The 23958-nt window shown below is 40.8% G+C and overlaps 1 protein-coding gene across 1 annotated transcript in view; it reads left to right on the forward strand.

Moving 5' to 3' along the window:
• Nucleotides 1-14476: 14476 nt before the first annotated feature.
• mindy4b (MINDY family member 4B) overlaps nucleotides 14477-23958 on the forward strand; it is a 31404-nt gene continuing 21922 nt past the window's right edge. The window contains exons 1-4 of the mRNA XM_052467183.1: nucleotides 14477-14574; nucleotides 14759-14786; nucleotides 19658-19837; nucleotides 23312-23431. Of these exons, the coding sequence (XP_052323143.1) occupies nucleotides 14477-14574; nucleotides 14759-14786; nucleotides 19658-19837; nucleotides 23312-23431 (426 nt within the window). The remainder of the gene's footprint in view (nucleotides 14575-14758; nucleotides 14787-19657; nucleotides 19838-23311; nucleotides 23432-23958) is intronic.

The raw sequence follows: 23958 nt of genomic DNA on the forward strand, positions 1-23958 counted from the left end.
CAGTGAAAGCAAAGGGTTGTTTTCTGTGTGTAATACAATACAGCACGGACATGTTGCATTGAAGCGCATTAAACATCATTGACATACACGAGCACATTCAAAGAGAAGCCACTCCCATCAGTGCCAAACAGTGCAATAGTGTCCAAACAAGATTCAAACACCATTCAAAGTTGTCTTCTATGGGGGCTGTGGTTACGTGGTCATGAATATGCAACAGGTTCCCATAAAAACTGCCAGGTTACATTGGCCTTCTGACAGAAAACCTTCAAATGCTTCATTCAACTTGACTCTTCCCCAGCAACAAGCTTCTACAAAAGCAGCCCAAATAGACTGTCCTAGAGCCTTCCTCACCTAGCTGTTTTAAGTCTACATAGTAGCACTGAGACTCAAGGTAAGTTTTTCTTATTCTGAATTCAATTGGGTACAAGTGTCTCCCATGTTTAATTCATGGATGCTAAATTGCATCTTAATAGAGCCTAATCATTGCATTGACTTCATTGCACTTTAAAATTGAGCCGCATGAAGTGAATGTTATTTTTCTGACTTAGTATCTAATGAAAAATGGGTGTCAGATTTTTATGGTTGATTTTTACTTACTCAGATTTTGAGATATTCTGCATTAAACAACAGATTCAATAATTCAAGTAGTCTAATGTCAAGATGAATCCACGTACCAGCTATATGCCCATTTCCCCTCAACCCGAAATGAATGGAAAGATGAGCATAAAAAAGCATGTGGTGCTTATCTAATCCATTCATTTTGGGTTGTGGGATGTGACTGGAGCTACTAAACAACCTGGGACGTCGACTTATCTCAACAGAAGACCACCTTTGAGGTCTGAAAACATTAGACAAACTTAGATTTTGGAGTGTAGCCTAATGGCATTTTAATTATGGTAATTCAACTAGGTAAGACTAAATAAAAGTGGTTGCAACTCCTCAAGAAAATTGTTGGAACTAAAACTCAAAACACTTCAACGTTTCAAGTGGAAATATAACACTGTACAGGCCCTGGTCATCTATCAAAGATGTCACACTATCTGACTTGATGGTTTTCAAAACAAATGTTTAGTTATATAATTTAGCGCAATAGCGTTTACTTGTTTTATTGGGTTACAAAATATTCCACATGTGGTAAAGGGACGAGGCACATCCTGTTATTTTTCTTGTTGCATTCACAAGTGCTTTGAATGCAATGACACTTCATCATACAGGGGTACTCCCACAGATCATGTTTAACAATAATATTTCATTAAGTTCTGCAGGTGCAAAACTCCAGTGACTGGTTCGTTCATTCAGTAAGAGGGGGGTAGTGACGGAGAAGTCATTTCTGTTTCCTTTTTTAGCCTCACATGACATTCTGTATTTACTTTATAATTGGACAGGCTGGTAAGGTGTCTTACCTGGGGGAGTGGTGGAGGCTTTAGCCAAGCAAACTGCTTTTAAGTCACAATCATGGTCTTCACTGTCCTCTGCAGTGGGGAGAAGATTTGCAGGGTTAACAATTGTGCATCGTTTCAGAGTAACATGGGACATTGTCAACAGAATGTTCTGATAGCCTAGCAGTCTCGCAGGTGTCAAATGAGCCGTTCTTGCCTGTGTAATAATTGCGTGCACAGCATGAGGCACATGGATGGTTTAGGGGAGACATAGCCACAATATCAGAACATGCCAAAACAGACTCAGCAGCAGTCGCTACCGATCTCAAGCAGGAAACCCTTCCCTTGAATCGTCTAGAATAATAACCAAAAGGTCTATATCCCACACCATCATGTGTCAAAACTGCTGACATAAACCCACCCGTCTCAGAAACAAACAGATGAAAAGGTTTTGTATGGTCTGGCAGGCCCAGGCAAGGGGCGGACATCAGAGTGTGTTTCAATTTTACCAATGCCGTCTCAGTCTCGTCCGTCCAGACCACAATTTTACTCGCCTCCATCTTTCTCCCATAGTTCAAACATAACAGGATTGTATTTATCTCTGCATTGTCTTTCAACCAAGGATGGCAGTAACTGGCCACACCCAACAAAGACATCATGTGCTGCTTAGTAACAGGTTTAGGCAAAACTTGAATTGTCTCTAATCGATCTTTGGAGATTGTGCGACCTTCAGGAGTAATGTCATGACCTAAATAAGGCCCAGCATAACTGCATTTTACTTGGGGAAACTTTACGACCATTTTCTGCTCAGAAAATCAACAATGCTCAAGTGTCCTCGTGACATCTCTCCTCTGACTGTGAGCAAACCAACAAATCATCAACATATTGAACCAAAATGTTTACAACAGGGGCAACTAAACCCTCTTAGCTTCCGAGCCATTTCTTGGGCAAAGATCAATGGTGATTCAACATAATCCTGGGGCACTACCGTCCAAGTCAACGCAAGAAACGCAAACTAGAATTACTCCTGTGACTCTTCAGCCACAGGGATACTGAAAAAAATGAGTTGCCAAATCAATCAGCGAAAAACAACAACTACCTGGAGTCCCCTGGGATAAAATGGTAACAGTGTTACAGGGTGAATTCAGACAGGGAATCAAAGCGACCTCTTTCAACTAACTCACTGTGACTTGGAGTAACACCCTTTTCAGCTTCTTTGCTAAGAGGGTACTGAGCTTTGTAAGGCCTGTGGGTGCTTTTTGGAACGACCACAACTGGTGCAGTTCCGTTAACACCCACATCTTTCCATTGATTTCCAGGAGCTTTTGATAAGCTACAATGGGCAACAGAGCCAGGGACTTCATACAGACTTCTCTTAAGCATTTCGCTACACTCGCATTAACATCTGCTAACCATGTGTATGTGACAAATAACATTTGATTTGATTTGATTTGATTTAGTATCTGTCAACAACACTCCAGCTGCTACAAAGTCTTCTCCTCTGTATATCAAATTCATGGTTATCTCAACTTTCTCTTTTTGGTTTAACCATCTCTGTTGGTATTCAGGCTCGCTTCAAAATAAGGGAACAGCAGCAGTACAATGTACAATGTTCAGAAACTTCCCAGTTAGCCTGCAGTGGTGAAGAGAGGGATTGCTCTCTCAGCTGTCCCTCAACATGTTGATCATTTAAATGCCAAGTATGGTAACAGTTCATTAGGCAGAGGGAGATTCCATTTTCTCTCGATCCCAATGACAATCTTTCTTCAGTACATGCAACAGATACATTCATTTTACACATTGAATCTCTTACTTATACATTCAGGCAGATGAATATAGGAATTGGTGTTTCCATTTCCACTCCCCCTAAGGGAAAGGTCATACATTCTTCAGAGGGAATTCCAGACCCTCCAACTGTGCGCATTGTTTTCTTTGAGGGGAAAACAGATAGCCCCAGAAACCGTGGCCCCAGTGTCCACCAAAAATTACCTAAAATGTCAATCAGGAGGTTTTGGGTTGACATGGTGGTCAATTTGAACACTTGACAGGTTTCTTCTGCTTCTTCTTCATTGTTTTCTTCATTCGTGTCTTCTGTTTCCACCTCATCCTATGTTTGGTAGCCCCCTTGACCTCCTCTTCCAAATTTAATTTATTTAACCCTTATTTAACCAGGTAGGCAAGTTGAGAACAAGTTCTCATTTACAATTGCAACCTGGCCAAGATAAAGTAAAGCAGTTCGACACGAACAACAACACAGAGTTACACATGGAGTAAAACAAACATACAGTCAATGATACAGTAGAAAAATGAGTCTATATACAATGTGAGCAAATGAGGTGAGATAAGGGAGGTAAAGGCAAAAAAAGGCCATGGTGGCGAAGTAAATACAACTAAAAAATAAACACTGGAATGGTAGATTTGCAGTGGAAGAATGTGCAAAGTAGAGAGAAATAATGGGGGTGCAAAGGAGCTAAATAAATAAATACAGTAGGGGGAGAGGTAGTTGTTTGGGCTACATTAATAGATGGGCTATGTACAAATGGGTTGTCAAGCTGTACACCAACAGATGGGGAAGGCCAATCGTTTTGTTTTTCTCCTCCTTCGGGACAATCTCTTGAGAAATGCTTCCCACAGCTCCAGTCTGTCGTTCCGTCAGCTCCAGCAGGGGCCCCTCTGCCTCTTCCTCTGCCTCTTCAGTGTCCACAGTTACCACAATTTCATTCTCTTCCTCTTCCAGAGTAGTACATCAGCTGTGCCTTCTTCAGTGTCTTTCCGTCCTTTAGTTTTATGTTCATTCAACTGTCTTTCTGAATGCATGATGTATGGCTTTACATCAGGCAGTGGTTTTGTTTCCCATTCGTTACAGATGTCTTCAAATCTTGTCTCCCTGTACTGTCACCACAGCCTGGCACAATAGGCTGCTGTATTAGTCTTGGTCAGGCGTCAGGCATGAGTGTTGGAGGAAGACTGTCCCTACTCTTTCCATGTAATCACTCAATTTTTCATCAGTTACCTGTTTGGTAGAATGGATTTTCTGCCACTCTGTGTGTTTAGGGAAAGCAGCCTTTATAGCTGTAAACACTGCATCCAGCTGGTCACCACGATCAGCCACTAATACATCGCAATCCCACATATGTTTATAGTCCTTCCATTTACATTTTTAACAGCGGCAGAGTATTTCTTCCATTTCTATGGTGGTGAGGTTGTACATGGAGATGATTGTTTTTACCTCTTCTTCGAACTTTACAGCATCAGCTGGGTCAGTGACATCACCCACTAGCTCTTTAATTTCATCAACATCCCAGTCTCTTCAGTTCCAACATGCCACCACCATCATCGTTTGGGTAGCATATTATCGGATATATTCCCAGGGGATGCTTTTTCTTCATTCTCGTAACTTTCCAGTTTTTTTCCTCATTGCTGTCCTCACTGCTGCTTGTTTCGTCTTTTTCGTATTGGCTACTTTCTTCTTGACTGACATTCTTCCTGCTGCTTGCGCTTCTTAATTTGCGTTTTGTATTTCTACATTCTCTCTTCTCCTTTTGTCTCTTACATTTATACAGTTCTCTTCTGAGGTACTCTAGTGCTTACTTCTTCACTCTCTCTCTCTTCCATTCCTGTTGTTTTTGTTGCTAGCCTTCTATCTTATGTTCCAGCACCCTCTCCAGCTCTTCCGACAGCTCCTAAACCTCCCGCTCCTCCACCGGGCACCTGACCACCCACAAATGTGTTCTGAAGGTGTGGGAGACCACAAACTCAGTCCGCTGGTGGAGGATTTGGCAGCGGTGGATACCAGGGGGGCTCCACGAAAGGGTTGCCTTAGGAGAATGGCTTCTTCTTCTCTTCATCCTCCTCTTTCCTCTCTGGTAGTTCCACTTGTTTTACCATCAGTCCTCTTACAGCTTTATCCTCCGCATTTTCTGCTTCCCTCCCATTTTATGAAATCGTCCCACTTCACTTTCACTTTATTGTTATGTCTCTCTTTTCTCTCAAGTTGGCTTCTCACAGTTTAGCAGTGCTCAGTGTCACGTCAGCTAGGAAATCTCCAAATGTCCATTTTGTCCAATCTTCTGTTTGGTTCAGTACCCCCCTACTAAATGTATTGGACATTATTTTACGCAGCCCCCTTGGTTCCCAGTTTGGATTGTCCCTCCTGCTCTTACTATTTCCATGACCCATATTTAAAGCATTTGTAGAAAAAATAAATCAAAACACAGCTTTCACGCTGGAGCTAATCTCCTGTTCAGTAAATTAGTCAAGCACACAATACTCCTACATTGCCTTGAAACTTCTTATGGTATAGGGGACGCTTGCGTCCCACTTGGGAAAAAAACAGGGAAAATGCAGCGCGGCAGATTCAAATAATGATATAAAATCAAACATTCATTAAATCACACTTGTAAGATACTCAATTAAAGCTACACTCGTTGTGAATCCAGCCAACATGTCAGATTTTAAAAAGCTTTTCGGCGAAAGCATAAGAAGCTATTATCTGATGATAGCACAATGTCAACAAAGAGGGTAGCATATTTCAACCCTGCAGGCGCTACACAAAATGCTGAAATAAAATATAAAACATGCATTACCTTTGACGAGCGTCTTTTGTTGGCACTCCAAAATGTCCCATAAACATCACAAATGGTCCTTTTGTTCCATTAATTCCGTCCATATATATCCAAATGTCAATTTATTTGACGCGTTTGATCCAGGAAAAACAACAACAAAACCTTTCAAAAGTTGCCTGTAAACTTTACCAAAATATTTCAAACTACTTTTGTAATACAACATTAGGTATTTTTAAACGTTAATAATCGATCAAATTGTAGACGGGGCTATCTGTGTTTACTACAGCAAGTAAACAAACCAAGCTCCTTTTTACGTCTTGCGCAACTCTCAATAGTGTAATGTTGTTCCAGGATGTGCTTCTTCTTTGTTGCACAAATGAATAACCTCAACCAAATTCCAAAGACTGGTGACACCCAGTGGAAGTGGTAAGAACTGAAAACAGGTTCATATGAAATATCCCTTGGCAAAGACAGTTCAGGGAACAGTCAGAGGCAAAAAATAATAATAATTCTGAACAGTTAGTCCTCGGGGTTTTGCCTGCTACCTAAGTTCTGTTATACTTACAGATATGATTCAAACAGTTAGAAACATCAGAGTGTTTTCTATCCACATCTACTAATAATATGCATATCTTATATTCCTGGCATGAGTAGCAGGAAGTTGAAATTGGACACACTATTTATCCAAAAGTGAAAATGCTACCCCCTATACCTTAAGAGGTTTTAACAAAGTTCTCTCAAACACGAGTGTTCTATTCATACAGGTATTTAGATATCTAGACTATTTGGTCTCTTTAACAGCATATTTGGAATAGTACTCACTTCTTTCATAACTCCACATACATAATAACGTTATACATCAAACTCCACCGATGAAACATGTTATCCTCATGTAATCACAAAAAATGAGTCATGTTACCCTCAGAGATATGTTATCCTCATCACTAACGAGACATGTAATTCGAGACATCCTCTGAGACATGTTATCTCAAATGAGATTTTTGAGACATGTTATCCTCTACCTGTAGATAAGGTAGATAAGGTTGTAGATCAGCTCACAATAGAACTGGAAAAATCAGCTCACACAGAACTTGAAAACTCAGTTCATATCCTCTCCATATTCACACAACTTTCACATCCACATTCACTTAGTACTATTACCAAACACTCTCTGTAATCTGCTTATTACCCTATGTGCATCATCAACGATTCTCTTGTCGCTACTTGCTACACATATACATAACACCCCGTACGAAAAAATACTGCAGACCACATAGACATTTCTTCTAAATGCCTAAAGACAGCTGTCAGTGGGGCTTTCCATGGTACCATTATGCCCTCGCTCTAGTCTTCTCTTAAAACTAGTGAATAGTCTTCTCTCTATAAGACTATGGGTACCTTTTTATGTGTTACACACTTTCATTTTTTTTGTCGTTTAAATTGACTTGCTGAAATTCAGAAGATATGTCCCTCAGAAGTTCGCATATCAGGTATCTTCCCCCAGGCAGCTCTCAGTTAAAGTCTGTTCTGGGCGGCTCCACGTAGTCTTTGGTCAGATGGGAATTTCTCTTACACTTTCCCACTAAGGAATGCTGCACAGGTGTCTCCCATGCAGACCTTCACTGGGATGCTCCACAGGTGGAATCACTGATCCTGTTTGTTGACGCCAAATTGTTGTGGAAATTATTATACGGGGACGCTCTAAGTCAGTCTTAAATGAATCATCCTTTATTATCAGCTCACTGGAGAGTTTCCAACCAACACTATGCACCATAGTACACATGTCAATCAGAAGCTCTACTGGGGCAGTCCCAGCAGTTGTCTTATATAAGGCAATACACAGACAATGTTTTTGCATGTTTTTGCATGATTTAGTATAAATCATTCACCATTACCATTGTGTTTCATTCATGTAACCGACCAATACAGGTTCATAACATGTGACAGACCAATACCTCACAAGGCTTCTTCTCTCTAAACTGAGATGTCTTTCGTACTCAAAACAAGGTCTGGGTGTACTGCCGAGGATTAGTTCAATCAGACCCTTGCATAAACACAGAAATTGGTTATTAGAACAGCATATGGATAGAACACAGAAATTAGTTATAAGAAAAGCACATGTATAACATTTCCATCCCAATATGATATACATGGAGTACACAGTGCAATGAAACACTTACTTGCAGGTTAACCTCTCGACAATGCAAGAACAATAGAAAAGTAAGTAGCTATGTGAATAAAAAGAGTAATAAAATCAAATCTCAATGAAATAATTTCACCAATTCAATAGTGGGTAGTTTTTTTAAACGAATAGTTACATAACCTATATGGAAATAACTGTAACGATTGTCGTCGGGAGAAGGAGAAGAGGACCAAAGTGCAGCGTGGTAAGTACTCATAATACTTTTAATAAAGATGAATACTGAACAAAAACAATAAACCGACAAACGAACAGTTCTGTAAGGTGCAACAAAAACACTATACAGAAAATAACTACCCACAACCCATAATGGGAGAACAGGATGCCTAAGTATGGTTCTCAATCAGAGACAACGATTGCCAGCTGCCTCTGATTGGGAACCATACCAGGCCAAACACATAGAAATAGAAAACATAGAACACAAAACATAGAATGCCCACCCCAACTCACGCCCTGACCAAACTAAAATAGAGACATAAAAAAGGAACTAAGGTCAGGACTTGACAATAACAGACATTAGCCACGCATGTTTACCTTTAGAATGGATTAGGTTATAAGACCTTTTGTCAGTTCTACATTGCTCATTTTAAAAAAGGGTAGGAAGCATGAGTTTTTACTCAACAAAAAAACAACACAATGTGTTGGCAAAGATTTAGAAATATCACGATCTGGTTACCTATAACAACAAACATAGTTACTGTTGTTTTTTAAACATATTTATTAACTTAAAGCCGGATGTCTTCGGAACTACCCCTAATGCACTATTTTTCAAGGTCATATGCCGGACCTGCTCTGTGCTATCGAGTTCATATGCTAGCTCGGTAGCTAGCTCAAACTGCCTAAAGTTAGCCACACGTCATGCTCTTCATGGACTTCATGGCTGTGTTATCTAATGGGAACCCATTAGCACTGCAGGCTCTGTTGCCTTCTTGCCGTGGGCGCAAAACAAAATAAAAAATCACACCTGCTTAAAACAAACATAAAAATCACACCTGCTTGCTCTAATTGTGTAATGGTGGTACCTCATCTATTTTCCTTTTTGTTTTTTCAATTTCTCGGCATGTTCTCTGTGATGTAGGCTACGGGAGTTTTGTTACTTTTACACCTTAGCTTAATGCAAGCATGCTAGCTGACTGACATCTATTATGGATTTTTCTCACTATAGCTATTCGATTTTCCCTGACACTTACCCTGATGGTAACCGAGCCATTAATCTGTAAGTTTCTGCTCTTTTGATCTGTGGCTATCTTTTAGTTATGTTGTGTTCAAACTGGTCTCCAGTATTAGGGCTCTTGCATGCCAACCATAGCCTTGCTGGTTGGCAAGGTTGGCTAGGTTAATAGCTCCTAACGTTAGTTGACTAAATAGCTAACATTAGCTGGCTGGCTAATATAGCTGCATATTAAAGGTCTTCTCGGGTCCGTTCCAATTTCCTCCCACGACCCTACCCAAATAAATAACATTTTAAAATATGTAGACCTGAGGACAATCAGACAAAGGCACCCTTTTTAGACCCGGTCAGGTTCAGACCCAGTCTGATCCGATCCAAGAGAAGCAGCAGAAAATATATATTTTAACTACGTTATTAACTGAAGCTGTGAATGCATGCACCGGGGGAGAGAGGAACAAAGGAGCTAGCAGTAGGCACCATTCCTTGCGGTGTGTGTATGTGGCTGATGGTGCAAGTATGTACAGCAGTACCAAATCTGAAAGATAGATAGGTGCAAGCCCATTTAATGCTTTGTAGGTTATCAGTACAGCCTTGAAATCAGCCCTAGCCTTAAATGTAATATGATCAAATGTTTTGGTTCTAGTCAAGATTCTAGCAGCCGTGTTTAGTACTAACTGATGTTAATTTGATGCTTTGTCCGGGTAGCTGAAAAGGAGAGCATTGCAGTAGGCTAATCTAGAAGTGACAAAAGCATGGTTAAATAATTCCTGGTTAAATAAAGGTTCAATTTTTAAAAAATGACAATGTTCTCTCTCCCTCCCTCCTGCTGCAGTCGGGTTTATAATGTTATTACACATATCCATGACAATCAAATCAGATCCGACCCAGATCCGAGGGTCACCTACAGAATTTCAGGTCCCGGGTTTGGCCCCAGGTAATCGGGTTCGGGTGGACCCGTAAAGACGTCTACTGCATATACAGTGTATTCAGACCCTTTGACTTTTTCCACACTTGTGACTCACCACCTGGATTCGGTCTTATGTAGCAAGAAGTAGAGATTCAGAGCTACAAAATGGTATATCATACACTGCATTTGAGGAACAATGGGAAAGTAAATCGCCTTTGAATGTTTTAGTATCTAGTGAAGAGCTCTTCTTTGTCTACATTCAGCGTCATTCACACCCTCTTAAGCTTTAGTCCCTCCGATCTCCTTTCGCTCTCGGAGCGCCCACTTGGCACTCTGGCCGATGATTTGATTACCTCTGGATTACACAAAAACAGCCCAACCAGCTCTGCTGGCAACAATTGGTATGCTTATTTGCAGCCGTTTACTGACACCGGCCATATTCAACGGGTGTTGTACACACCTCACGTAACATTAGCTAACGACCCAGCCAGCTAACGTTAAATAGCTAGCTAACTATCTAAGTATGGTTCTCAATCAGAAACAACGATAGACAGCTGTCCCTGATTGAGAACCATACCCGGCCAAAAACAAAGAAATACAAAAACATAGAAAAAGGAACATAGAATGCCCACCCTAGTCACACCCTGGCCTAACCAAAATAGAGAATAAAAGCCTCTCTATGGCCAGGGCGTGACAGCTAGTGGGAAGGTTGCTACTTTTTCTGTGGCTTAACCATCAAAGCTTGTAATTATACAATTGTATTCGTATTTACAGATGGCATACAAATTTGCTATTTAAGGCACATGAATGTTCACATGTTCGAGAAGGCATTTCTGCCAAAAAAAACACATTTTGATTTTAAAAATGTTTTACGTTCAAATGGCTCTCCTGTGAAGTCGTGACTTGTGACATATGCCTAGTTCCTGAATCGGGTCACATTTTGTTACGTTACAGCCTCTAAAATTGTTAAAATAATTGCTTTTTTCCCCTCATCAATCTGCACACAACACCTCATAATGACAAAGCAAAAACTATTTTTTGACATTTTGCACATGTATTAAAGATATATATTGACATAGTATTCAGACCCTTTACACAGTACTTTGTTGAAGCACCTTTGCAAGCGATTACAGCCTCAAGTCTTCTTGGGCATGATGCTACAAGCTTGGCACATCTGTATTTGGGGAGTTTCTTTCATTCCAAAAAAGTCAAGGGGTCTGAACACTTTCCGAAGTCACCATAGCCAACATTTTTTACATTTAGTTAGAAGTCGTTATCTATTTTCAAAACGTTGTTTATCTTAATGTAGCTGTAAGCTACAGTTAGGCTGGAGTCATTCAAACTTGTTTTTCAACCACTCCACAAATTTCTTGTTAACAAACTATAGTTTTGGCAAGTCGGTTAGGACATCTACTTTGTGCATGACACAAGTAATTTTTCCAAAAATTGTTTACAGACAGATTCTTTCACTTATAATTCCCTGTGTCACAATTCCAGTGGGTCAGAGGTTTACATACACTAAGTTGACTGTGCCTTTAAACAGCTTGAACAATTCCATAAAATGATGTCATGGCTTTAGAATCATCTGATAGGCTAATTGACATCATTTGAGTCAATATACCTGTGGATGTATTTCAAGGCCTACCTTCAAATTCAGTGCCTCCTTGCTTGACATCATGGGAAAATCAAAAGAAATCAGCCAAGACCTCAGAAAAAAATTGTAGACCTCCACAAGTCTGTTTCATCCTTGGGAGCAATTTCCAAATGCCTGAAGGTACCACATTCATCTGTACTAACAATAGTATGCAAGTATAAACACCATGGGACCACGCAGCCGTCATACAGCTCAGGAAGGAGACGCGGTCTGTCTCCTGGAGATGAACGTTCTTTGGTGCGAAAAGTGCTAATTAATCCAGGAACAACAGCAAAGGACCTGGTGAAGATGCTGGAGGAAACAGATACAAAACATCAATATCCACAGTAAAACGAGTCCTATATCGACATAACCTGAGAGGCCGCCCGGCAAGGGAGAAGCCACTGTTCCAAAACCACCATAAAAAGCCAGACTACGATTTGCAACTGCACATGAGGACAAAGATCGTACTTTTTGGAGAAATGTCCTCTGGTCTGATGAAACAAAAATAGAACTGTTTGGCCATAATGACCACCATTATGTTTGGAGGAAAAATGGTGAGGCTTGCAAGCCGAAGAACACCCTCGCAACCGTGAAGCATGGGGGTGGCAGCATCATGTTGTGGGGGTGCTTTGCTGCAGGAGGAACTGGTGCACTTCACAAAATAGATGGCATCATGAGGGAGGGAAAATGATGTGGATATATTGAAGCAGCATCTCAAGACATCAGTCAGGAAGTTAAAGCTTGGTCGCTAATGGACAATGCTTGGTCTTTCAAATGGACAATGACCCCAAGCATACTTCCAAAGTTGTGGCAAAATGGCTTAAGGACAACAAAGTCAAGGTATTGGAGTGGCCATCACAAAGCCCTGACCTAAAGCCTGTAGAAAATTTGTTGGCAGAACTGAAAAAGCTTGTGCGAGCAAGGTGGCCTACAAACCTGACTCAGTTACACCAGCGCTGTCAGGAGGAATGGGCCAAAATTCACCCAACTTATTGTGGGAAGCTTGTGGAAGGCTTCCCGAAACGTTTGACCCAAGTTAAACAATTTAAAGGCAATGCTACCAAATACTAATTGAGTGTATGTAAACTTATGACCCACTGGGAATGTAATGAAATAAATAAAAGCTGTAATAAATCATTCTCTCTACTATTATTCTGACATTTCACATTCTTAAAATAAAGTGGTGTTCCTAACTGACCTAAGACAGGGAATTTGTACTGGGATTAAATTAAATGTATTTGGCTAAGGTGTATGTAAACTTACGACTTCAACTGTATGTGTTGATAGCAACTGGATGACTTATTCAGCGTTAATGTAATGTTAGCAGGCTGGTAGTAAGGCTAACTTTAGTAGGCTAGTAGGGCCAACGTTAGCAGGCTAGTTGGCTAGCAAATTTGCAAGTTGATTTGTAAAAACAAATCATAAAGTATTTGCTTGTAAATTTGCTGAAAATGTAATTGAAACCAGTTGTCCTGAGTGCAAATTATTTGTTTTATTTTGAAATGTTGCTTTTTAAGTTATTTATGTTGGAGTTTATGTTATAGGCAATAAGGAAAAACATTTTCTGACGTGACTTCAGCATTCTTCAGAATTTGAATCGGTTTGATGTAATAACAAGAAAAAATTGAAAAGTGAGGTGTTACTTTGCATTGGGACTTTTGAAGCGTATGCTAATGCAAATCCATATGTTACATGTGGTTACGTTTATGCTACCTACCCTTTTAATATTATGTTGTAGTTCAGCTTCAGTCAACATGAAAAAAGTTCTATCATCTCTTCGGTCTCAGCTAGCTAGCCAGCCAGTAGCTACCGTTGTGGCTAGCCAGTCAAGCTAGCTACAGAAATTAAACCAATCAAATACACTTGTTGGATATAAACACTTTCCTAATATCATGACTTACATCAACAACCCTAGCTTGCCCATTCACTGAATATACTGTTAAATAACTCTGAGTGACACTCAAAAGCTTAAGGATGCTGAGCGCTAGTGCTAGCTTATTAGCATTAGCCAACCTTTATGTTGAGGTCGACTAACTAGTTAGCTACTACCAACCCTGCGGCTAACTCTGCTGCACTTTGACTTTCTGACCGTTATGTCCTCTCCACCTCATTCACTGCTGCCTCAACTTGCTCGCTTTTTTGCGACTGCTTTCGGAAGATGTTCCGAATATCCATATTTGCTCTGTGCTATATGCTCATCCAATCACAGCAGGCATCACCCCAGGGACTTGCAGTGTCTGTTACTGCCTAGCGCAGTATGTTGTATTATTTATTTTTGTCATTAACGTGTAATACTGCATAGCGCAAGTGATGGAAACTCATCAGACGGAAATAAAAATGATAATTTTTGGGGGTACGAGGAAAGGCTGAAGCCCTAGAAGCCCAGGCCTAATGATGTCACTGCTACTGACAGGATAACAGAAGCCATAGGGGGTCAAGATGGAGCACGGTCAATTGGCCTTTGCACACCTTTCTCGCTGCTGGCATTCTGGTCCCGTCAGTATAGAGGAACTCACACTAATGCCCTGGACCAGAGCCAGCATTCTCCTAAATATTTCCCTCCAACATGTCAGGGTTCACAACTGGTTGCTTTATTATGTCCCTCACTGCAGATGGAAATGGATCCCGACATTGTGAACCGCAACACCGAGCTGGATGACATCCTCAGACAAATATCAGAGCTGGACAAATGGAGAAACATCTTCAACTCCCGTGGGTAAGTTGGAGAAGTCAATTACACCTTTCATATGATTGTTTTCTTTAGTTCATTCCATAGGCCTGTGCAGTAATTATGAGAAGTCTATGCTGTTTTATAGCCTTAACACATCTAGTGCATAAAGATATATTCAAGCAAAACCATGCACATTACTTTAAACTTATCAGATCATATGTATTTACAGGTTGGAATTACAAGATTGTATCATTAAAGTAAGTTGTCTGTTTTCTTTTACATTCAATAACTTGAAAATGCCAAAATGAACTTTGGCTCATTCTTGAATCTGGATTTCATTCCCATAAAATGCCTTGGCATGGATTCCTTGCTCACCAATGCAATGAATAGAAATGTGATTTTGTTGAATACATTGAAATACATAAAACAGTTTAAAAATGTTTTAGATATACACTGAATGTACAAAACATTAAGAACACCTGCTCTTTTCATGACAGACTGACCAGGTGACTACAGGTTAAAGCTAAGACCCCTTATTGATGTCAGTGTAGATAAAGGGGAGGAGACAGGTTAAATAGGGATTTTTAAGCCTTGAGACAGTTGAGACATGGATTGTGTATGTGTGCCGTTCAGAGGTTGTATGGGCAAGACAACATATTTAAGTGTCTTTGAACAGGGTATGGAAGTAGGTGCCAGGTACATTGGTTTGCATCAAGAACTTTAAGACTGCTGTGTTTCACTCAAGGCAGTTTTTCGTGTGTATCAAGAATGGTCCACCACCCGAAGGACATACAGCCAACTTGACACAACTGTGGGAAGCACTGGAGTCAATGTTGGCCAGCATCCCTGTGGAACGCTTTCGACACCTTGTAGAGTTCATGACCCAACGAATTGAGGCTGATCTGAGGGCAAAATGGGTGGAGTGTGCAACTCAATAAAAGGAAGGTGTTCTTAATGTTTTGTACACTCAGTAGCCTACTTATAAATACAAATCCATTTAAAAGAGATTCTTAGTTTTATGACATTATCTTTGTGAATCCATAACCACATTGTGACCATAAGCACTTGCACACCTGCATCTCCCATCCCACCTGCACTTCTTGCATAAGTTAGTTAGGCTAAAGCTTACATTTTCAGTGTGATAGCTGATCCTATGCAGATGCTCTTCTCAGATAACCGCATGTCACTCCTATCCAATCAGACAACGTGGTGCAGTGTGTGTGGAGGGGTGGGGTGGGGGTTCTGGGCTTTTCGTCACTGAACCTGATCTGCCTCGGAAAGACCAGGAGCGGAGAGAGGAGAGAGAGAAGAGAAAGAGAGAGAACTGGGTGGGGCATATACGTTTACTGCTCACCCAGCAAGGCTTACTCTATCTCTTACTCTGTCGTCTATCTCTCTCTGTATCCTTCGCTCTCTGCCTCTCCCTATTTTAATTTCCCCTATATATCTCCCTGTCTACCACACCTCTTGGCGACTTCATGTGGAGAGTGTGTATAGTATAGGTATCGTCGTGCTGTAGTTAGGGTTAAGGGTGTCGAGGCCCCGTGGCGTGATGACAGACTACCAGGAGCTCCTACAGACCATCCGGGATCTGCAGCCCTCCAGACTTGGCTACATCGAGATCCTTCAAGAGGAGGTAAAGAGGAACCAGGATGTGAGTGATGACAAATACCTCCGGCAGAGTTGGGGCCAATTAGTTTCAGTTCAGAACGCAAATTGGCAATAAAGTCCATTCAGGATGTGAATTGACGGAATTTAAATTAAATTGACTCCAAACCTGACCTCCACTATCCCTGCGCTGGTCCCCTCCAGAGCCAGCATAACTTTTCCACAACATATTTGCCTCTATGTCTGTCCTTCTCTTTCTCTGCTTCCATTCCTTTCTCAGCATACCATAACTACATGTAGAGTGTGTATAGACTCCTAGAGAGTATGTGTATGGCCCCATCCAGTCACATGACAAAACAACGATATGCTATAGAACTGGGTCATTCAGTGCCTTCAGAAAGTATTCACACCCCTTAACTTATTCCATATGTTGTGTTACAGCCTGAATTCAAAATTGATTAAATATTTCTTTTCTCACCCATCAACACACAATAAACCATAACGACAAAGTGAAAACATGTTTAGACATTGTTGCGGTAATTTCCTGTATTACTAAATGAGGAGAGTTTACAAACCACACACAAGTCAGAGTTCTATTTTAAAGTCCATCTTTAATAACATGAGCTTCACCATATCCCTTTGACTCTCAGATCAATTCAGTGTCTATAAATGAATTCTCTGAGAGTACTTACAAAATAATACTTAGTATCTTTTATAGCCAAGATACACCCCTCTCAAATCACATGACGAACCACAGATCTTAGGAACTTCACAAAGGGCATTTTACTTGAGAGAGGAGTATCCCATAGCCAGATAGCATTAGCTATAAATTATCATTCAGTTTGGTCTCTTAGACGAGGTTCTACTTCTCATTCTTGGTACTTCATAGTACCAAAACATTACCTCATCCAATGGCATATATCAATTGTCAATTCTAGATACTACCATCTCAAATACACCCCCTCCTGGACAAGCTCACGGAGGGGAGTGGGCCTCTAGGTCATATACTAGGTCAAGATTCATGCAACATCAGAGGGGTAATACTATGGTTCCAGACACTGCCATACTCCTCCCCCCAATGGGAAAAGGAGGGAGTGACTGGAGTACAGACATGGTGGAGCCCTTCACATGGTTTAGGAATAGTTACAGACACATTAAATTATGAAGACAATGTTCAAACCTGACTTTTCCCTTTCTGATATTCTGCATATTACCAGACATGTAAAAGACAAGCCTGACCTCTCCCCTCTCTGGGCCCCAAGTGACTTTTCCCTGGAGAAGAAAGGAAAATGCAACTGCCAACAGTATAGTCCAAAAGAAGACATTCTAATGACAAGTATAACGTAAATAAAACATCTTATTTATCTATGTTACCTAACTAATTCTGATTCAGCTACGACAACATGGACTCCAGGTGAGTGTCATGAGGTGCAGGTGTGCGATTATTGTTGATCATTGCGAGACAACCATTTGTCACGACTTCCGCCAAAGTTGGTCCCTCTCCTTGTTTGGGCGGCTTTCGGTGGTCGAAGTCACCGACCTTCTAGCCATCGCTAATCCTCTTTTCATTTTCCTTTGGTTTTGTCTTGTCTTGTATCACACCTGGTTCCAACCCCATTCATTACATGTTGTGTATTTAACCCTCTGTTCCCTCTCACTGTCCTTGTCAGTGATTGTTTGTTTGTAAGCATTGTGCAAGATATGTTCTGGTGTGCAACAGGTTTTTCTACCCATTTGTATTATTTGTGTATTTTGGTTTTCTGAGTTTTTTAGCACTGCTCCGTTTTATACCAAGTTCGATCTCCTGCGCCTGACTTCCCTGCCACCAGCATGCACCCTTACACATGTACAGGTTTTGCCATAGATTTTCAAGTAGATTTAAGTTCAAACTTTAACTCGGCCACTCAGGAACATTCACTGTCTTCTTGGTAAGCAACTCCATTTTAGATTTGGTCTTGTGTTTTAGGTTATTGTCCTGCTGAAAGGTGAATTCATGTTCCAGTGTCTGGTGGAAAGCAGACTGAGCCATGTTTTCTTCTAGGATTTTTCCTGTGCTGAGCGCCACTCCATTTATTTTTTATCCTGAAAAACTGCCCAGTCCTAAACGATTACAAGCATACCCATAACATATGGAGAGTGGTACTCAGTAATGGTTTGTATTGCATTTTCCCCAAATATAACATGTTGTATTCAGGATGAAAAGGTGATTGCCTTGCCAATTTTTTTGCAGTATTGCTTTAGTGCCTTGTAGCAAAAATAATGCATGTTTTGGAATGCTGTACAGGGCTTCCTTCTGTTCACTCTGTCAATTAGGTTAGTGTTGTGGAGTAAAACTCCAATGTTGTTGATCCAGCCTCAGTTTTCCATCACAGCCATCAAACTGTTTAAAAGACACCTTTGGCTTCATTGTGAAATCCCTGAGCGGTTTCCTTCCTCTCCGGCAACTAAGGTAGGAAAGACGCCTGTATCTTTGTAGTGACTGGGTGTATTGATACACCATCCAAAGTGTAATTCATAACTTCACCATGCTCAAAGGGATATTCAATGTCTGCTTTTTATTTTATTTTACCCATCTACCAATAGGTGCCCTTCTTTGCGAGGCATTGGAAAACCTACCTGGTCTTTGTGGTTGAATCTGTGTTTGAAATTCACTGCTCGACAGAGGAACCTTATAGATAATTGTATGTGCGGGGTACATGAGGGGTAGATGAGGTAGTCAATCAAAAATCATGTTAAACACTATTTTTGCACATAGAATGAGTCCATGCAAATTATTATCTGACTTGTTAAGCACATTTTTATTCTTCAATTTATTTAGGCTTGCCATAACAAAGGGGTTGAATACCTATTGACTAAAGGCACTTCAGCTTTTCAATATATATATATATATATTACATTTCAAAAAACATAATTCCACTTTCGCATTATGGAGTATTGTATGTAGGCCAGTGAACAAATCTAAATTGCATCTCTTTTAAATTCAGTCTGTAACACAACACAATGTGGAAAAAGTAAAGTGTTGTGAATACTTTCTGAAGGCACTGTATATGTGCCACAGTGTCCAAACTGAATGGAAAACAAAACAGCCATGAGGGCAACTGTGTTGACAGCTGAGAGATGGAGACAGAGAGACACATGGCGGCAGAGAGTTTAACCATATGTTTACCATCATCTCATTCATGTAACCTTATCATATTGCAGGTTCTTGTTGATTGGATTAATGTCAAGATTCAATTCAAGGAGTGTTATAGAGCAGCAAACGAGACTGCTGATAATGTACCCTTTGAAAGGTATTTTCCCAGAGATCGCAGTCACGGTAAAGGCTGTGCATGTCAGCTCAATTGTTATTTACCTTTAAAAGTCTGTTATAGGGTGCTGCGGATTGACACCTAGCCTGAACCTCTTTTAAAGAACGTGGGGCTTTCTCAAAGAAGAGGAATTGTGTGTTTTTGGAATATGTGGGACATTGTGAACGATAAGGTGGGTTCTTTCTGAAGGTCTCTGTCACGTCTCTCTGCAGAGGCCTCTGGAGAGGACTAAGCTTGAGGAGGAAAGCGAGGATGGCACAGGCAGGCCACCGTCCACAGCACAGCCGCCTTGTGGAAACACCAACCTATCGACAGTGCCCTACTCTATCCCCCGGGCCCTGACTGTCTCTCCTAGCCTAGGAGGGCTCCCTATCACACCCGAGTTAGCTGGGGTGAGTCTGCACTAGCAACACGAGCTGGTCACTTGACACCTGCTGCGTCCAATCACTGTGTGTGTATGTGTGCGTGCCAGAGACAAAAGAGCAGCAATACGGAGACCTTATTTATTCATGGTCTTCTTAAGCAATGGATTGAGTTAGAAAGTGTGGTCATCTGAAAACAAGTTAAACAAGGTCTTTTACTACAGCCAAATGATCTGGAAACTGTTTTTGAGTAGTTGTTTTCTGTACAGTCTCTGTTGACATCTGTCAAAACTAGGACTGTGGAGGTCATTACATTTTGTCAGCTGGTGATTGTCAAGCAAATAACTTCCGGTCTCACGGTAATTAACCATTAATTAACATAAACACATTTAACATCTCCTGGATTCCACGCATAGCCTACAAGCCACTGATGCAGACCTGTGAAACATCTACATTTCAAAAAGTAGTAATAAATCCATGTAATAGACTACACCATCACAATAAACCCATTATTTATTTTAGACAGGGCTAAAGAAACAGTATGTTATGAAGAAAATGTTGTGTATTTCAGAAGAACAGAATAGCATACTCCGAGTTGTCCTTATGTTAGGGCCTAATATGGCTTTGCCATGTGGCTGTGGGCTACACTAGTTCAATTAGCAAAAAAGATTTGATTAGAATTTTGTGGCATTATTTTATAGTATGAATAATACAATTAAACATAGCTGAATAAAAAAGAAAGAATATATTCTCCAAACGATTTCCGAGGGAGTGTACACGTGGCTATTCGGTGTTGAGCAGTTAACAAAGAAAGACGTCCTCATATATGCTTAATTTAGAGTTATTTATGCAACTTTAGTTGCGATACAAACGTTGGGCTATGTGTTTTGATTTTTAATACATTCTAATGCATTCATGTCTACATGATGCGATTCTAATGATGATTTGAAAAAAAGCAGCATGAAAGGCATAAGCTCTGCTCCTTGTGCAGGCTGCACACACTTCATCAGTTTCCTCAGTTTCATCAGTTTCTCATTTACAATTTGACAAGCACTTGATAATATTCTCACCAGGCCTCAAATCTACCGGCGCATCCCCCTTGTGTGTCATCAAAAAAATGCTCATGCCTTTTACAGCCAAAGTGGCCATTGTGCCCTTGGGCTGAATATAATCATTTTAATTCCCTTCTCCCAGCAGCCTGCTCCGAAGCACCTCTCACTCACAAGGCGCTCTCAGATATTTCAATTCTTATTAGCCAATACCGGTCACTTGATCGGGTCGTTCCCACAGCCATCTCACCTCCAAAGTAGGCTACAAGTGAAGACAATCAGGGACGCAACTGTGAGCGTCCCTCTTATCGAATTCCAACGCGCATATTGAAGATGTTAGAAGCATTGTCCACATTTACATCACGAGACTACTATACCTTATAATACAAAAGTTGACCTATTCTATTGCTTAACTTGTCCTTCTGCGCGAAAAATAAATATTCCAAACATACTCTGTGACAGTCGTGGGATGCGATAGATCACAAATTAATACAACCACTCGCATCAAAAAAAAACTTTCAAAGCAATGAGGCTAATACAACAGATCAGAACATTTAGCTTAAAATGTTGATAAACTGTTAGTCTATTTCTTCATATTATAAACACAGTAATGCACACACGGCAGTAGGCTATAAGTGGAAACGTCCCAAAATGCAACAAAAATGTGTTTTCAAAAGTGACTGCAAATGCTTTATTATAAAGGTGCATTTTTATGGTGAAAATTATCTTCCCCAAACTTTAAACTGCTACGCTGCCTACGTATGCCAGTTAAGCTGTTATTTGGCCACATTAGTTTGATACAAACCTTATCAAATCATATAGGCCTATGAGCTAGGCTACATGAGGTGTGACTATGATTGGAAAAGTCGCAACAAAAGGCATGCACTGTTTCTAGTTTTACTGCACAAGCTGGGAATCATTCGCAAGTGATAACACATCATTCACAAGTGATAGCCTAATATTGTCACCGATCAGACTATAGCCTACTAAATATGCGGTATGTGTGATATTCGTTTTCAATGGACCATTATCATGCACGTGTCTCAGAACAGGGGCAAGGGGAAAAAAGTATTCAGACCCCTTGACTTTTTCCACATTTTGTTACGTTACAGCCTTATTAAAAAATTAATTACATTTTGTTCCATCATCAATACCCCATAACTACAAAGCAAAACAGGTTTTTAGACATTTTTGCAAATGTATACATTTTCTTTTTAAGTATTCAGACCCTTTACTCAGTACTTTATTGAAGCACTATTGGCAGCAATTACAGCCTTCTTGGGTATGACACTACAAGCTTGACACACCTGTATTTGGGGAGTTTCTCCCATTCTTCTCTGCAGATACTATCTAGCTCCGTCAGGTTGGATGGGGAGCGTAGCTGCACAGCTATTTTCAGGTCTCTCAAGAGACGTTAGATCGGGTTCAAGTCCGGCTGGGCCACTTAAGGACGTTCAGAGAATTGTCCCGAAGCCACTCCTGCGTTGTCTTGGCTGTGTGCTTATGGTGAACCTTCGCCTCAGTCTGAGGTCCTGAGCACTCTGGAGCAGGTTTTCATCAAGGATCTCTCTGTACTTTGCTCCGTTCATCTTTCCCTCCATCCTGACTAGTCTCCCAGTCCCTGCTGCTGAAAAACATCCCCACAAGCATGATGCTGCCACCACCACGCTTTACCGTAGGGATGGTGGCAGGTTTCCTCCAGACCGGATGCTTGGCATTCAGGCTAAAGAGTTCAATCTTGGTTTCATCAGACCAGATAATCTAGTTTCTCATTGGTCTGAGTCCTTTAGGTGACTTTGGCAAACTCCAAGCGGGCTGTCATGTGCCTTTTACTGAGGAGTGGCTTCCGTCTGGCCACTCTACCATAAAGGCCTGATTGGCAGAAGTGCTGCAGAGATGGTTGTCCTTCTGGAAGGTTCTCCCATCTCCACAGAGGAACTATGGAAATCTACCAGAGTGTCTATAAAGTTTTTTTAGGCTACTAATGACCATCAGCAGCATCAGAGCTTGGAGAAGCCTTGTTACCATGTGGAATTTGACTGTGGTCATGACTCGTGACCGCCAGTGTGGTGGTAATACGATCACCATAACAGCCCTAGTCTAAACGAATGTGAATCTTGCATGGACGGACAGGGACCAGAAAAAGGCCGGGCATTTCTAATAGGCCCATTGTTTTTGTCCTTAAAGCCACCACATTGGCCTATTTTCTTCCATGACCCTAACACATTATTTTCCAAATAATGATACTTTTGCACAAAGACCCCAGTTGAGACAGGACCACTGGGCGAAAGATGGACCAGCCCATCTGACATTTGCCAAAACTGTCTTTTGCCTTTTGCCTCTCTAAATAAGTAGACATTTACCTAGAGTTGAATTACAGAGGTAGAGTTCAGATTAGAAATATATAAAATAGATGTCAAGCTCTGGTAGAGGATACGTTTTTTTTGTCTTTCAGAACCTCAGGAAGATTTTGTTCGGCAATACTTTTTACGTCTTCAACTATGAGTGGAAGAAGTCCTTCTTCAAATTCAGGGAGCCCTACTCCAACCTATCCTATGCCCTGGAGGCCGAAAGAGTGAGTAAACAAACAGTGTGGGTGTGTCTCAATCTCCCCTTGTGCACTCATTCAATATGAAGCGAACAAGTGCACACTTCAGAAGAAAGGACCGATTTATTGGGATTACAACCAGTGTTGAGGGGGGGAACTTTGAAACAGGGTGGAGAGACTTTGGTCAAGAGTAGCAGCAGGACTTTTGATCATTGAAGGATAATTGACTTGAATAGACTAGTAAAACTTGCCCCTACAGAACCAAATCGTTTTTAAAAAACCCTATATGCTAATTATATATGTTTTTAAATTCATCATAGTGAAAATACTTGCATTTAATGAACTCAAGGTTGATGGTGTCAACAGTTGATGCTGTTCTTAGGAAGCTCTGTCTTCCCCCAATGAATTCAATATCAACCGCAGTGTTTTCAGGTCCCCATAGACTTTACACTGGGCCAGTTTCTGCATGCCTAGCCAGTTATTGTTGATATGGTACACACTGCCCTTCCCATCAAAACAAATTATTTAAAGAGTATTGAAGGCATTAAAAGGGA

Source organism: Oncorhynchus keta, chromosome 18 (assembly GCF_023373465.1).
Source record: "Oncorhynchus keta strain PuntledgeMale-10-30-2019 chromosome 18, Oket_V2, whole genome shotgun sequence".
NCBI classification, from domain to species: Eukaryota; Metazoa; Chordata; class Actinopteri; order Salmoniformes; family Salmonidae; genus Oncorhynchus; species Oncorhynchus keta.